At 40.9% G+C, this 12970-nt stretch overlaps 1 protein-coding gene across 2 annotated transcripts in view; it reads left to right on the top strand.

The window, feature by feature from the left end:
- Nucleotides 1-12970, top strand: part of LOC109884758 (uncharacterized protein KIAA0355) — a 44523-nt gene that overhangs the window by 16551 nt on the left and 15002 nt on the right. The window contains exon 2 of one of the 2 annotated variants that reach the window (XM_031831205.1): nt 6639-8005. The exons of the other annotated variant lie outside the window; for it this stretch is intronic. Coding sequence (XP_031687065.1) covers nt 7517-8005 — 489 coding nt within the window. The 5' untranslated portion in view covers nt 6639-7516. The remainder of the gene's footprint in view (nt 1-6638; nt 8006-12970) is intronic. 2 annotated transcript variants of the gene reach the window in all.

The following is a 12970-nucleotide window of genomic DNA, read 5'->3' as shown; positions in this document are numbered from 1 at the left end:
GGCCTTTATGGTAGAGTGGCCAGATGAAGCCACTCCTCAGTAAAAAGCACATGACAGCCCAAGAGAAACAAGATTATCTGGTGAAGCATGGTGGTGGCAGCATGTTGTGGGGATGTTTTTCAGTGGCAGTGGCTGGGAGACTGGTCAGGATCAAGGCAAAAATAAAATAAACAGTGCAGAGATCCTTGATTTAATATGTGAACCAGAGCGCTCAGGACCGCCGACTGGGGTGTAAGTTTACCTTCCAACAGGACAATGACCATAAGCACACGGCCAAGACAACACGGGAGTGGCTTCAGGAAAAGTCCCTGAATGACCTTGAGTGGCCTAGCCAGAGCCTGGACTTGAACCCGATCAAACATTCAACCTAATAGAGCTTGAGAGGATCTGTAGAGGAAAATGGGAGAAACTCTACAAATACAGGTGTGCAAAGCTTGTTGCGTCATAGCCAAGAAGAGTCAGCTGTAATTGCTGCCTTTAACAAAGTACTTTTCAGTTTAAATGAGCAAATATAAAAAATGTAAATACATTTTTGCTTTGTCATTATGGGGTATTGTGTGTAGATTGATGGGTGGTTTAATCAATTTTAGAATGAGGCTGTAACTTAGTGGAAAAAGTCGAAGGGTCTTAATCCGAAGGCAGTGTATGTTTTTAAACGGTGAACTTATTAAATATATTTTGGGGCACATCCCTAAATGTTACTGAGTTTATTTCTTTACTCTTAAAAATTGCTTGCAGCATCAATTTAGAAATGCAGTTACAACCGGAGTTTTAAGCATGGTTTATACCTTAATCACACTGATTAGCGTCACTGCGCAAAATAGTATGCAGTAGCAGCATCTGGATATGTGTGCAACAAATGTTCAATATTTACCTTCCGCTACCATTTCTGTCAAGCAGTCTATGCATACAGTTTGACGCATATGTTTTGATTAATACAATGTATGCACCACACAGAACGCACTGCCTCTGCAAAACAAATGCAGCATTCCATTGGATATGAATGCATTTCTCGTGTACCAAAATGCAATGACGCTGTCGGTGTGATCGAGCTCGTTTGGCACAGCGCTCTTAAATTACGTACTTTGTAATAGTAACCAATAAAATCTATTGGAGGGAATAGTAATTAATCATAATTTAATTATGAATAATAAGTGTGCATGGGGGTAAATGGGCTGAAGCATGGGGCTTATCCATCTCTATGCATTTATAGCTACTATGCTGCATCAGTTGGCCTACAGGTGATGCTGTTTATTGCTAATAGCATGCATAGGCTAAATGCGTGCTCCAATATGTTAATGTATTTATTTTTAACCAATATATTATTGGGCTCATTTCTGGAGGTGGAAATGTCCATTTGATGGTGTAGGCATAATTTTTTATTTTCATTCACTCCTCCTTTTTAAAAGGAAAATAACTGAGCTTATCAGTCCTTCTACATACAAATGATCCTGGGAAGGACTCTGGAGTTAGTCAAACTCGCAGTTTCATACATGTACAAAACTTTCCCTAAAAGCAGGATGGTCAATACGGGAGGTTTAGATGAAAGGGGAGGTTAACTTGGTCCCCGACAATCGATCTGAGACAGACTTCAGTTTCACTCAAGTTAGTTTTTTTTTTTTTTTTTCTTTATCCCCAGTGTGATGAATGGAAGTGTTCTCAATGAAGTTACTCACTGTTAGTATGCACATCATGTACAAATTTAAATGGTAGATGTTTGTCATCTGTAAATCATGGTACTGAGTCTGCTAGGTAACAGTTGTGAGAAGGGTAGTATTGGCTACATGGTGTGCTGTTTATTTACCAAGGGGCAGTAGGTTTCTCATTTTGTGTAGTGAGAGGAATGATGTATCAGATTTGCTCAATGGGAAATCTGTTGTGAAAGTCACTAAATGGGCTCTGTTTCGTTAGGAACCCCATATCCTGTCTATTCCTGGAGTTGAATAGGAAAGTCTTACTTTTGTCCTGGCTAAAAATAAAATGGTGGTTGGCAAATCATGAAACCTTTGACCTTACTCTTTTAAGTGAGCCATTTCTGTCTTCCATGGTATTTCTTGAATGGATATGGCATCCCGTTTTGTTCTGTAGCCTTCAAGGTGTGCCATTTTACATATGGGGATAAAAGTAGCTACATATCACAGATTCCCCTTTTTTAAGAATGACATTGCTTCCTTCGAGGATGCTTACAGATGTCATGCTTCTTATGTAGAAGAGAAACTCTAAAACTACATCCGCTAGGCTAGCCAGCAGTGCTCCCTCTTCCAATGCTGTGCCTCGAGAGGTCTGTGAAATGTGAGCCGCGTTCGATATTAGCCTGTTGCTGAAACTGACCTGTAGACAGGAGAAGGCTTTGAATTGGAAGCTGCTCGAGTCAGGTCACTGTAGTCTCCAGGGCAGGGCTGGGCGTTGTGCTTCTATCTATGCCCAACACAGTTTGTGCTTTACTCATGACTACCATTGAGAAGAGATGATCTGAGAATTCCTTACTCTGATCTTTTTTGTTTATTTTTATAATTCAGTCGTAGGGAACTGTAGGAATCCTTTTAAAGTCATTTCGGTTTCTTCATACATCCTGTAAGTGGTTGTTGGGTTGAAGTTACCGCTTGTGCGATATAGGTTTACATTTTGCCTTCAAATAATTACTCAACACCTATACCAGTTTGTCAAAATTGTGAAACTTATAAGGAAAGTTAGTAGGATATTTTAGTTAACAATTTGAAAATGAGCATCTTCTTATGGCTTGTCTAGGAAACGATTGAACACCAGGGCCAACATTTTGTCCTTCGAGCTATATAAACAAGTGCACTGTTGGCGACGGAATGTAAGCTTACATAGTTAGGAGCCTCAGACCTTTTTGGTCTCCAAGCATATCCCCTCCTTTGTTTCAGCAGCCAGCCTGCTATTTTTACAGACATAAGCTTCTTATATCACATGTTATAATATCTTGGCCTACTAGTGTACAGCCAGTTAGGTTGGCTAATTTCAGAATGAGATTCTCCTGCATACTATGTATTTTGAAGATAAACATTCAAATTATAGACCATATTGTGCCCTTTCTCTATGAGAATCCTGCTGCAGCTGGCTGAGGGTGTTTGTTTTTTTTTCTTCTTTCTGTGTGGTGGTATGGAGGAGGCCGGTGCTTGCCACAATGCCCTCCTTGTGTTCTCTGGGCAGGCAGAGCCTGGCTCTGCTTCTGTCACACAGTTGCTTGCAGCAATTGGCTTGACCCTTGGCCTGTCTGCTGCCTCGGAGTCTGGGGCTAGGCTACCCCATATCCCATCCATCTACAATGTGACTGTAAGAATGTTTAACTACAAAATGCTAGTAATATCTTTTTTCATTTTTCCTGCTCATTTTAATTGTTGAAAAGCAATTTGTGCTTATTGCTTCTTTGAACTGTTTTTCCTTGTCGTATTAGTTGCATATTTAGGTCGATACCCATTACCTTTAGATACTATAAATGTTTGTTGAAGTAGACTATCAATGAAATGGGGAACAGACTATATAAAAGGGTATGATGGGATTGAAATGGTCTCTACTTGTTTTTGAAGTGTTCTTGTTTGAATCCACAAAGCATTCCTTTTCTTCATTGGCAACAGATGTAGAGGACATTTTTGAGCTCAAACTTTGAGTCCTAAAAGCTGTACAGTGCTGGGAAGGTGTAGGGAAGCTGTTTGGCTGAGTAGGCTGAAATAAACCTCGTGAGAGGAGACTGAGGGGCTGTTTAATGGTGGCCATGTGGTTGTACCCTGCTGTCAGTGGCCTGGTGCCTCAGTGGCAGAAGGAGCTGTCAGCTTGAGGAACCGCTGCCCCGTCCACCACCATGAGGCTACCTTTAGTAGTTGATTTTTGAAAAGAGTCATGGATATACATTTGGTATTTGCTGCCTGTGTCATTCTTTTACATTTCAGTGCTGACAAATTCCTCGAAGATATAGCACAGGTAAATCATACTTCGGAGCTCATTTTGTATCTGGCGACAGAGCTTGCTCCCGGAAACCTAAGCTCCTTGTCCAAGTAGCAGCAGCTGAGATACAGTGAGTGGTGGAGGCAGAGCTAACATTAGCCCTGAGTGCACACTGCCGAAGGAAGGATGTTAAACTGGGCGCTGAGCCAGCAGCACAGACTGGGGACCCTCCTATTACATGTTTGTTTGGGTGCAAGCTCTAATACTTTACGCATTGGAACAAGAAGCTTGGCTGCCAATGGAGAAAGGATAGTGGGACGGGTCACATCAATATTGGTGCCGTGCCTGGCCTGCTCATCTTAGGCAGACATGGCAGCAGTGTTTTCACATGGACACAAACTGAACAGTTTTTAATGGTGCGACGCCTGGCTGGGCGTCTGATCCAGTCAGCAGGACACCAAGACCCACAAACTCACTTTGGAGTCAGAACAACAAACCTGACAGCCTACACTTCATGGTTTGATAAGTCAAAATGAGAATATCAGAGGCAATATTGGCTTTGTTTATTCATCACAATACTTGGCTGGCTCTGCCTCCTTTGTTATGACCTGAGTCCTACTGTATTTCACAACAGTTTCCTTATTGGATTCAAAGACCTCTGACGTAACTTCCCTTTTCTGCAGTTTCTAGGATTTAGGACCCTTGGGCTGGACCTGGCTAGTCAAGCTCCTGTTTCCTGTTTACTCCTGTATCCTTAATATCCCTATTTTAAGCAGCAGGCAGTGTTGGGCATCTGGCAGTTGCTGCAGTCACTGTAATTCATGGGATTTAGAGACCGGAGAGTCTGCTCATTTCACTAGTTAGACTACCTCTCTCAAAGCACCGTGTTTGAAGTAGACTGCTCATGTTTTTTTGTTTTAATGAAAAAAAATAAGTGACATTTTACCTTTTGGTTATAGAGAGAACTGTTAAACTTGACATTAGGTGTAATGGCCTTTTTAATGGTTTTTGGAACCAGTTTGCTCACTTGGAAATTGAGGTACCGACTTGTTACACCCTTTATAACAACTGATTATTATTTGACCCTGCTGGTCAACTATGAACGTTTGAACTAGAGGTCGACCGATTTAATCGGAAGGGCCGATTTCAAGTTTTCAGAACAATCGGAAATCAGTATTTTTGGGCGCCGATTTGCCGTTTTTGATTTGATTTTTATTATTATGCATTTTTTTTACACCTTTTTATTTCATCTTTATTTAACTAGGCAAGTCAGTTAAGAACACATTCTTATTTACAATGACAGCCTAGGAACGGTGGGTTAACTGCCTTGTTCAGGGGCAGAACAACAGATTTTCACCATGTCAGCTCGGGGGATCCCTTCTTGCAACCTTAACTAGTCAACGCAATAACGACCTGCCTCTCTCTCATTGCACTCCACAAGGAGTTACGCGAATGCAGTAAACCAAGGTAAGTTGCTAGCTAGCATTAAACTTCTCTTATAAAAAAACTATCAATCCTAATCACTAGTTAACTACAGATGGTTGATATTACTAGATATTATCTAGCGTGTCATGCGTTGCGTATAATCTGACTGAGCATACAAGTATCTAAGTATCTGACTGAGCGGTGTAGACAGAAGCAGGCACGTAAACATTCATTCAAACAGCACTTTTGTGCGTTTTGCCAGCAGCTCTTCGTTGTGCGTCAAGTATTGTGCTGTTTATGACTTCAAGCCTATCAACTCCCGAGATGAGGCTGGTGTAACCGAAGTGAAATGGCTAGTAAGTTAGCGCGCGCTAATTGTCGTTGTGTTGCTGGTTCGAGCGAGGAGAGGGATGGAAGCTATACTGTTACACTGGCAATACTAAAGTGCCTATAAGAACATCCAATAGTAAAAGAAATACAAATGGTATAGAGGGAAATAGTCCTATAATAACTACAACCTAAAACTTCTTACCTGGGAATATTGAAGACTCATGTTAAAAGGAACCACCAGCTTTCATATGTTCTCATGTTCTGAACATGTTTCTTACATGGCACATATTTTACATGGAACATATTGCACTTTTACTTTCTTCTCCAACACTTAGTTTTTGCATTATTTAAACCAAATTGAACATGTTTCATTATTTACTTGAGGCTAAATTGATTTTATTGATATATTCTATTAACTTAAAATAAGTGTTCATTCAGTATTGTTGTAATTGTCATTATTAAAATTTTAAAAATCGGCAGATTTTTTAATCAGTATTGGCTTTTATGGTCCTTCAATAATCGGTATCGGTGTTGAAAAATCATAATCGGTCGACCTCTAGTTTGAAGAATAATCTGGCCTTAATGGCTGGCCACCCCTCAGTCTGGTTCCTGCCTTTCTAGAGTTTTTCACTTGCCACTGTGCTTCTACATCTGCATTGCTTGCTGTTTGGGGTTTTAGGCTGGGTTTCTGTATTTTACTGTTGGATGTTCTTATAGGCACTTTAGTATTATAATTATATTATAAGTACATTTGATTTGATGTCTGTCTCTCCGCTGCTGCCTCCCATGACATGGTAGGTCCATGGGCTTCCCTGCATGTCCGGTCCCCTCTGTCTCCAAGGCAGGGTCTGTTCTACAATTTTATCTTCCCAAGAAATGCCTCAACTGCCAAGTTCTATTGGAAAAAACAGCACTTTGAAACAGCTCATCCTTCCTCTGAAATCATTAACTTTTGTTTCTCCCTTTTCTTCCCTTAGGAAATGACATAGAGGCCTTACAGATACATTTGTGCTTTTGTCGCTCTTCTAATCTGTGTTTTGTGGAGGAGAAGCGGCGAGATCTGGGAGCACATTTTGTTTCCTCAGTGATTAATAACTACCTCAGCCAGCAGAAGGAAACGGCGAGGAGTTTCCAACAGCAGTCCTATCAGCTGGCTTCTGCTCACCGCCACAGACAATGTGAAGAGAATCTCTGACGGACTGGTTGTCTGCCCTCGCTCTGCTCCATACACACAGCCAATAGGCTGCCATTGCAGAGAGGAAGTGAAGTGACAAGGCGCCATTGTCCTACCGGAGAACCGATTTAGTCTCTTTTTGTCAGACTCCTTGCTGTTGACCAGTGCCACATTTCTTTTCAGATTCTTGGCTTTTGTTTTTTGCTTACAGCTTTTAAAGATTTATCAGTAAAAACATCTAAATATACAAACTATACACATGTTATACAAAGACATTTTCTGCTTCTTTGAAGGACTTGTTATGCACATGAATCTTGTCTTGGAATGAGAGAATCGTGGAGTGTTTTCAGTTTTTTGATCTGTCCTCTCATAAACCATTGACTCCCTTTTGAGGCAGAAAATACAGATTTGGAAAGGTGCATTTCTGCCTGTTATTTTTGCTGGGACTGTCCACCGTGAGCTGCAGCAGGGCTGCACATAAACATTACACTCAGTTAGCAAGTCTTTACCCTGCTCTCTGCATCGCTCTGTTAGTTACAAAGCATTTTGAGATGAGCTTCTGGCAGATGGAGCCCTTAAGTTGTCTTTTTACATAAATTCCAGGACTATTGGTTTGTTGTATTCTATAAGAGAGCTTCTGGTTGGCTGAAATCCGGAGCTTCCAGAGTCAGCCTGACACTTATGTATTGTTGTAGTGCGCAGGAAAGTAAAATGGACTACAAGCGGCGCTTTTTGCTCGGCGGGTCCAAGCAGAAAGTCCAGCAATACCAGATGCCTGAGCTGAGCCGGACCCTCAGCGCCCCCCTGGGCTCCACCTGCTCCCCCATGGGTGGCTCCACCGGGATGGGCATGCCCGGCAGCTGCCAACCACCTCCCCCCAACACCACTGCGGTCGCTGACATTCAGCAGGGCATCTCCAAGTACCTGGATGCACTGAATGTGTTCTGCAGGGCCAGCGCCTTTCTCACTGACCTGTTCAGCAGCGTGTTCAGGAACTCCCACTACTCGAAAGCAGCTATGCAACTTAAGGACGTGCAGGAACATGTCATGGAGGCGGCCAGCCGGCTGACTGCAGCAATAAAGCCAGAGATCGCCAAGATGCTGATGGAGCTGAGCGCTGGGGCTGCCAACTTCAAAGACCAGAACGACTTCAGCCTGCAGGATGTAGAGGTAACTAATGGGTTGCCAGGGTTACAGTTACTGACCTGGACACACACTGAACACCTGTCAAAGTAAAGTTATTACATTATCCTGACAATTAGGCCTACCTGTAAAATAACATGTTGAGTCTTTTCCATTCCTCGCCTATCCATTTCCCTGTCAATCAGTGGGGGCTGGTAGGAGGAGCTATAGGAGGAAAGGTTCATTGTATTGGCTGGAATTGGAATATATGGAACGTCAAACGTGGTTTCCATATGTTTGATACAGTTCCATTTATGCCATTACAATGAGCCTGTCATCCTATAGCTCCTCCCACCTGCTGTCAATAGAGCATGTTTTGCTAGACTTTTTTTTTTTTTTTCACTTTTTGCTTGGTTTCTTATGTTCCATTTTTCTAAGGTCAAGGCTGCTTCTAAGATGCCCAGCTGAAGTCTCTCAGAATGTATGGCCCCTTGATTCAAAATGTCTTGGCTGAAGTTAGGCCCTGGCGCCCAATGTTAAGCGAGTGCTAGGATCTGAAGGTGAGGTGCGAAAAGCACTGAGGATAGGAGAAGAGGGCAGGAACCATTGTTTATGCTGAGACAGTCTGAGTATGCAGGGTGATTGGTCTGTCTATTACAGGCCAGCAAAGTTGCTTACGTCTCAATTGTGAATTGCTGCTCTTAAAGTTTATTTATTTATATATATTTTTTTGCATTGTTTGTTTGGGAAAATAGTAACTGAATATTAGACTTCACTGGCATTTGTGGATGAGAAGCCTTATGTGCTAATGATGCTACAGCTGTGCCTACTGCCTAGACAGTCAGAAATTAGGTTCCAGGCTAGTGACACTCCTATATAGTACTTGAGGAATGCCAATTTATGTATTTTTATTTTTTAATACATCTGTTTAGGCAGCAAGCAAATTGCCTCGTGTGTAGTGAATGTTTGAGATGTATTTGCTCTCATCTTGGAGATTTAAACAGATTTAGGGAGCAAGGCCTCAGTGGCAGACAGTGAGTGAATAAGCTGAATGTTCAGGCCAGGGCTGTTTTATGAGAGGGACTGCAGGGCCTCAGTGGATGTGGTTGTGCCCAGAGCAGGAAAGACTTTTGCACCACAATCTGTCATTTTGAGTCTGGTCTTGGATATGCACAGATAAATATTAAAGGAGGGGGAGCCCAACTCAGTGAAAGTTCAGACTGCGGCATGACTGTCTGGCAGCCACACTGACTCACTCTGGCTTCAGCTAGCGTCTGTGAATAACAACAGTGCGTTTGTCAAATAAGTGTGCTTTTGCTCTACCTCAGTCTTGCCAATGTGCAAGAATTGAGGAATGAATAAGATATTCAGACCTAGTTGAGTAGAAGGAATTTATCAACAGACAGAAGACAAAGCCCAAAATGGCCATGTGCATCATAGTTTCACTCATTACGGATTCACTTTTTTAACCTACATTTCCTCCATGAGAAGCTAAATATTGTTTATGTAAAATTGCTTTTCACATAAGTACATGGTACACCTTCAGTTGGCCATTTCCATGTCCCCAGAGAGATTTACTACATTTGTGACAGAAAGGGCTTTGCCATTTGTGTGTGTGTATGAACATTTATCTTGGCAGTTGTATGGAAAAGATAGAATTGGGTCTGTATGGAGAACAAAAAAAGCAATTTTGAGTTTGGAGAATTGTGGAATGTTGAAGGAAGCAGGATCATTCTCCAGGCAGACGACTGCACAAGCAGCAATCCCGAAACACCCCTGAAAAAAAACACATCTGACCTAGTTCAGCGGGCTTCAAGGACTCTGTATAATTTTTCCCAACAGTTGAATTGTTATTTGATAAGATTCTTTCATATCAAGTGTCTACTACATGGTCAGTCTTGTGTTCTTAGGTTACTACTCCTTTACCCCTGATTTTATGGCCACGCTCACAGCTGCCATTATTAGATTACAACATCGAATTTGTATGTAACGAATGTCACCTGGTTTCTTTAATTAAGAGAAATTAAATCTGTGTCAAAATAATAGATGAGTATCATGTTTGATATGCAAGACACTAGCACCAGCACTTCCTGTTTTGGTTTAATAGACCCCTTTCTGTGTTTGTAAACATTACCGTACAAGGGCCATGCACTGAAGTTGGTAGCAGAACAAGGGGGAGTTCTTATAGAACGGCAAAAAAGAAAACCCATTTACATGTTGCTTATGAGTACATTTCAAACTACTTTTGGAATATGATTGGATTTTAAGGCTCGAATGAATGTCCTGCTTAATATAATGGTGTCATCATCGCAAATCAACAGCATTATACTTAAAAAGCACTTCAACCAGTAAAATGGCTCTTTGGCTAGCTTTTGTTACAGCCTATATCAATGAGAGTTAGCATTATAGCGAACTGCTACATCCCAAATTAGTTATTTTGCAAAGATCACAACCAAATATAATCTTAGCGACTGTTCAAGCAAGAATCAAAACGTCATTGTAAGAGTATGAGAACCCAAACGTTTTAATTTTTTTTTAAATGGAAGTAATAATAACATAAATCTAGGCTATTGAATGGATGCAGATCGCGATGGTTTTCTTACTGCTGCCAAGAGTCGCATGTATCTGTACGTAACGTCAGTGTGTTGTGTACTGGAAAAGGGTCTAATAGATGTTACCTTTGGAAATGGCCATCCTAGAGAAGAGGATGGTGAGGGCCACTCACTAACAGCATTAAAGAGGTATTTTAGACAGGAAGAAATCATGAAACACAAAGGCATCTGGTTTTTATTCTCACTCCTAGGATAGATGATGATGATGATGATGATGATTTTACACTTCAAGAAGACAATAGATGTGTCCTTAGTTAATGGGGAAGATGAGTTGTTCGATTCATTCTTCTCACTGTTTAAGCCTGCCTTTCAGCCCTGTATGCGGCTAAATGTTGGCTTGGCCCTGTAGTTTTATTCCTCATATTTTCCATGAGCCGATTTGAAATTTCATCTTATCCCCATGTGTGATTAATTATCTTTTGTTGCAACCTTTACATTTTTCTTGCTAGATAATCATGTCCTTTTATAGTGTTCTGTACAGCTGGTCCAAAAAGAATAGTATTAATGGTATTATAAGCAATTTTACGTCACTTTTCAGAATGCAGAGCTATTCATGACCTTTTTTGCCTTTTTTTACTTGTCCAAAAGCATAAGTTACTTCAAATAAATAAATGGTATTTAACACCATTTGTACATCATTGTATGACTTTGCAAAATAAAATGCATTACCATCTTTTTAACCATAGAGAATCAGACAATATTGGCTTCTTTGCGTATTCAAGCCTGTCTGAAAACACAACACTGCTCCTTTGAGGCTCTCCTGGAGGATGGTTGGCCACCTTTGTTAGCCTATAAAATATTGCAACATTACAATTACAACCAAATACTTTTTATATCTTTAAAATAATCACCTCCAGGGCTGGTAATTTAAGGGCACATTTTTGTCCCTGGGACGATCAATATGTCTACATTTCAAAACACACTGGGACAGTTCTGGGATGACACAGCCCAAATCCATACAACCACTGCACATAAGAAAGCAATGAGGCTGATCAGACCATTTTAGCTTAAAATGTTGATAATGTTTTATTTCTTCATATTATAAACTCAACAATGCGCACATGGCTTTTTGGATGTGTGACTGTAGCCCGGAAACCCCTGGGAAAACACTGTTCTCAAAATATGTTAGAAATGAAGAAAGCATTCAAATTGTTTAACCATAATCTGTAATAATAGGGCATTTGTTACATTCACTGATCAAATGGACTCAATTTGATCACGAAGAGATTTTATGTTAAACAATTCGCCACTCAATTCCTTGACAGCCTACAATTTGTTTGATAGTCTGCATTAGGAAAATGAGGGAAGAGGGACCATCTCATATCATTATTCATTGAGCCAGTGTTTGGTATGCATTTGAGAGTGAGGTGTTACCAGTGTTTATACTGTGATTAGCAGTCCAACATAAGCAGCACACGTTTCTCACCCTCATAACTCATGGATCAGAACCAATACTGCATGTTTGACCAATTTCTTTACGTGAACTGTTATTTGGTCCTATTTCAGAATCAGAGCTGAAGAGGGCTCTAAAGGGTTTGGACTAAGCCTTGGAAATGGTCAGTAAGTCTATAGGCCTAGTCGGTGTCTGTGCCCCCATGATGTGTTGTTAAAGAATGAGGACATCCCAGCCTTGTTGTTCCTGTCTGCTTTTAAACAGGGCGGCATATTTCTGTCCTTAACAACTCAGCCAAAATATATTTTCAGCACGTACCTGAAAAAGAACACTGTGACCACAGTGAGCCGGCTGTGGTGTCCTGTTGCTCTTGTTTTTCTCCTCTTTTTGCTAACTGGACAACAAACATGTCTGACTCCTACAGCTGTACAATTCTTCACTTATGTAAATGTGAACCTTATTGTTTATATGAGTCACCCGTTGCACAGGGTCTGGGACGGTGCCATCACAATGTGGAAAAATCTGCTACACTATTAAGTTGAAGGAGAAGCGCAAACAAACTTTGTTTGTTGTAAGCATTGCTAGTGCTTTACGACTACAGTGCTAGGCCTTGGCTCTCAGAGTAGACTGATTTATAACACAAACTGCGCTTCCCAATTATGGTAGAAAGTTATTTGCTGGAGTAACATTGCACTGTAGACTGGTGGAGTTGTGTGGAAAATGAGAGGGCATGTTAACAAGCAAAACATGGCCTTGATATACTTTTTAATTTTTTTTAAAATGTTATTTCATCTAGCCTTGTTCAATGTTAGCCTGTCATGTTTTCCATAATGTTCTAACTCTTAAATAGACAATTCTCTTCAGTGGCTCACTGTAATGCAGCCTTTATCCAGCCTTGAACTGTTTCGTGGTTATAGCCCTTCACAAGTTTTTGTGTTAAATAATGTCATGTTTTCAAGCTGGGTTTTCCTCAAAAAAGAGGAGTTTCTTTAAAGCAGTAAATTGATG

This window comes from Oncorhynchus kisutch, linkage group LG8, assembly GCF_002021735.2.
Source record: "Oncorhynchus kisutch isolate 150728-3 linkage group LG8, Okis_V2, whole genome shotgun sequence".
Classification (NCBI taxonomy): domain Eukaryota; kingdom Metazoa; phylum Chordata; class Actinopteri; order Salmoniformes; family Salmonidae; genus Oncorhynchus; species Oncorhynchus kisutch.
Note: the sequence above shows the minus strand (reverse complement) of the source record. Positions and strands in the feature narration are given on the sequence as shown.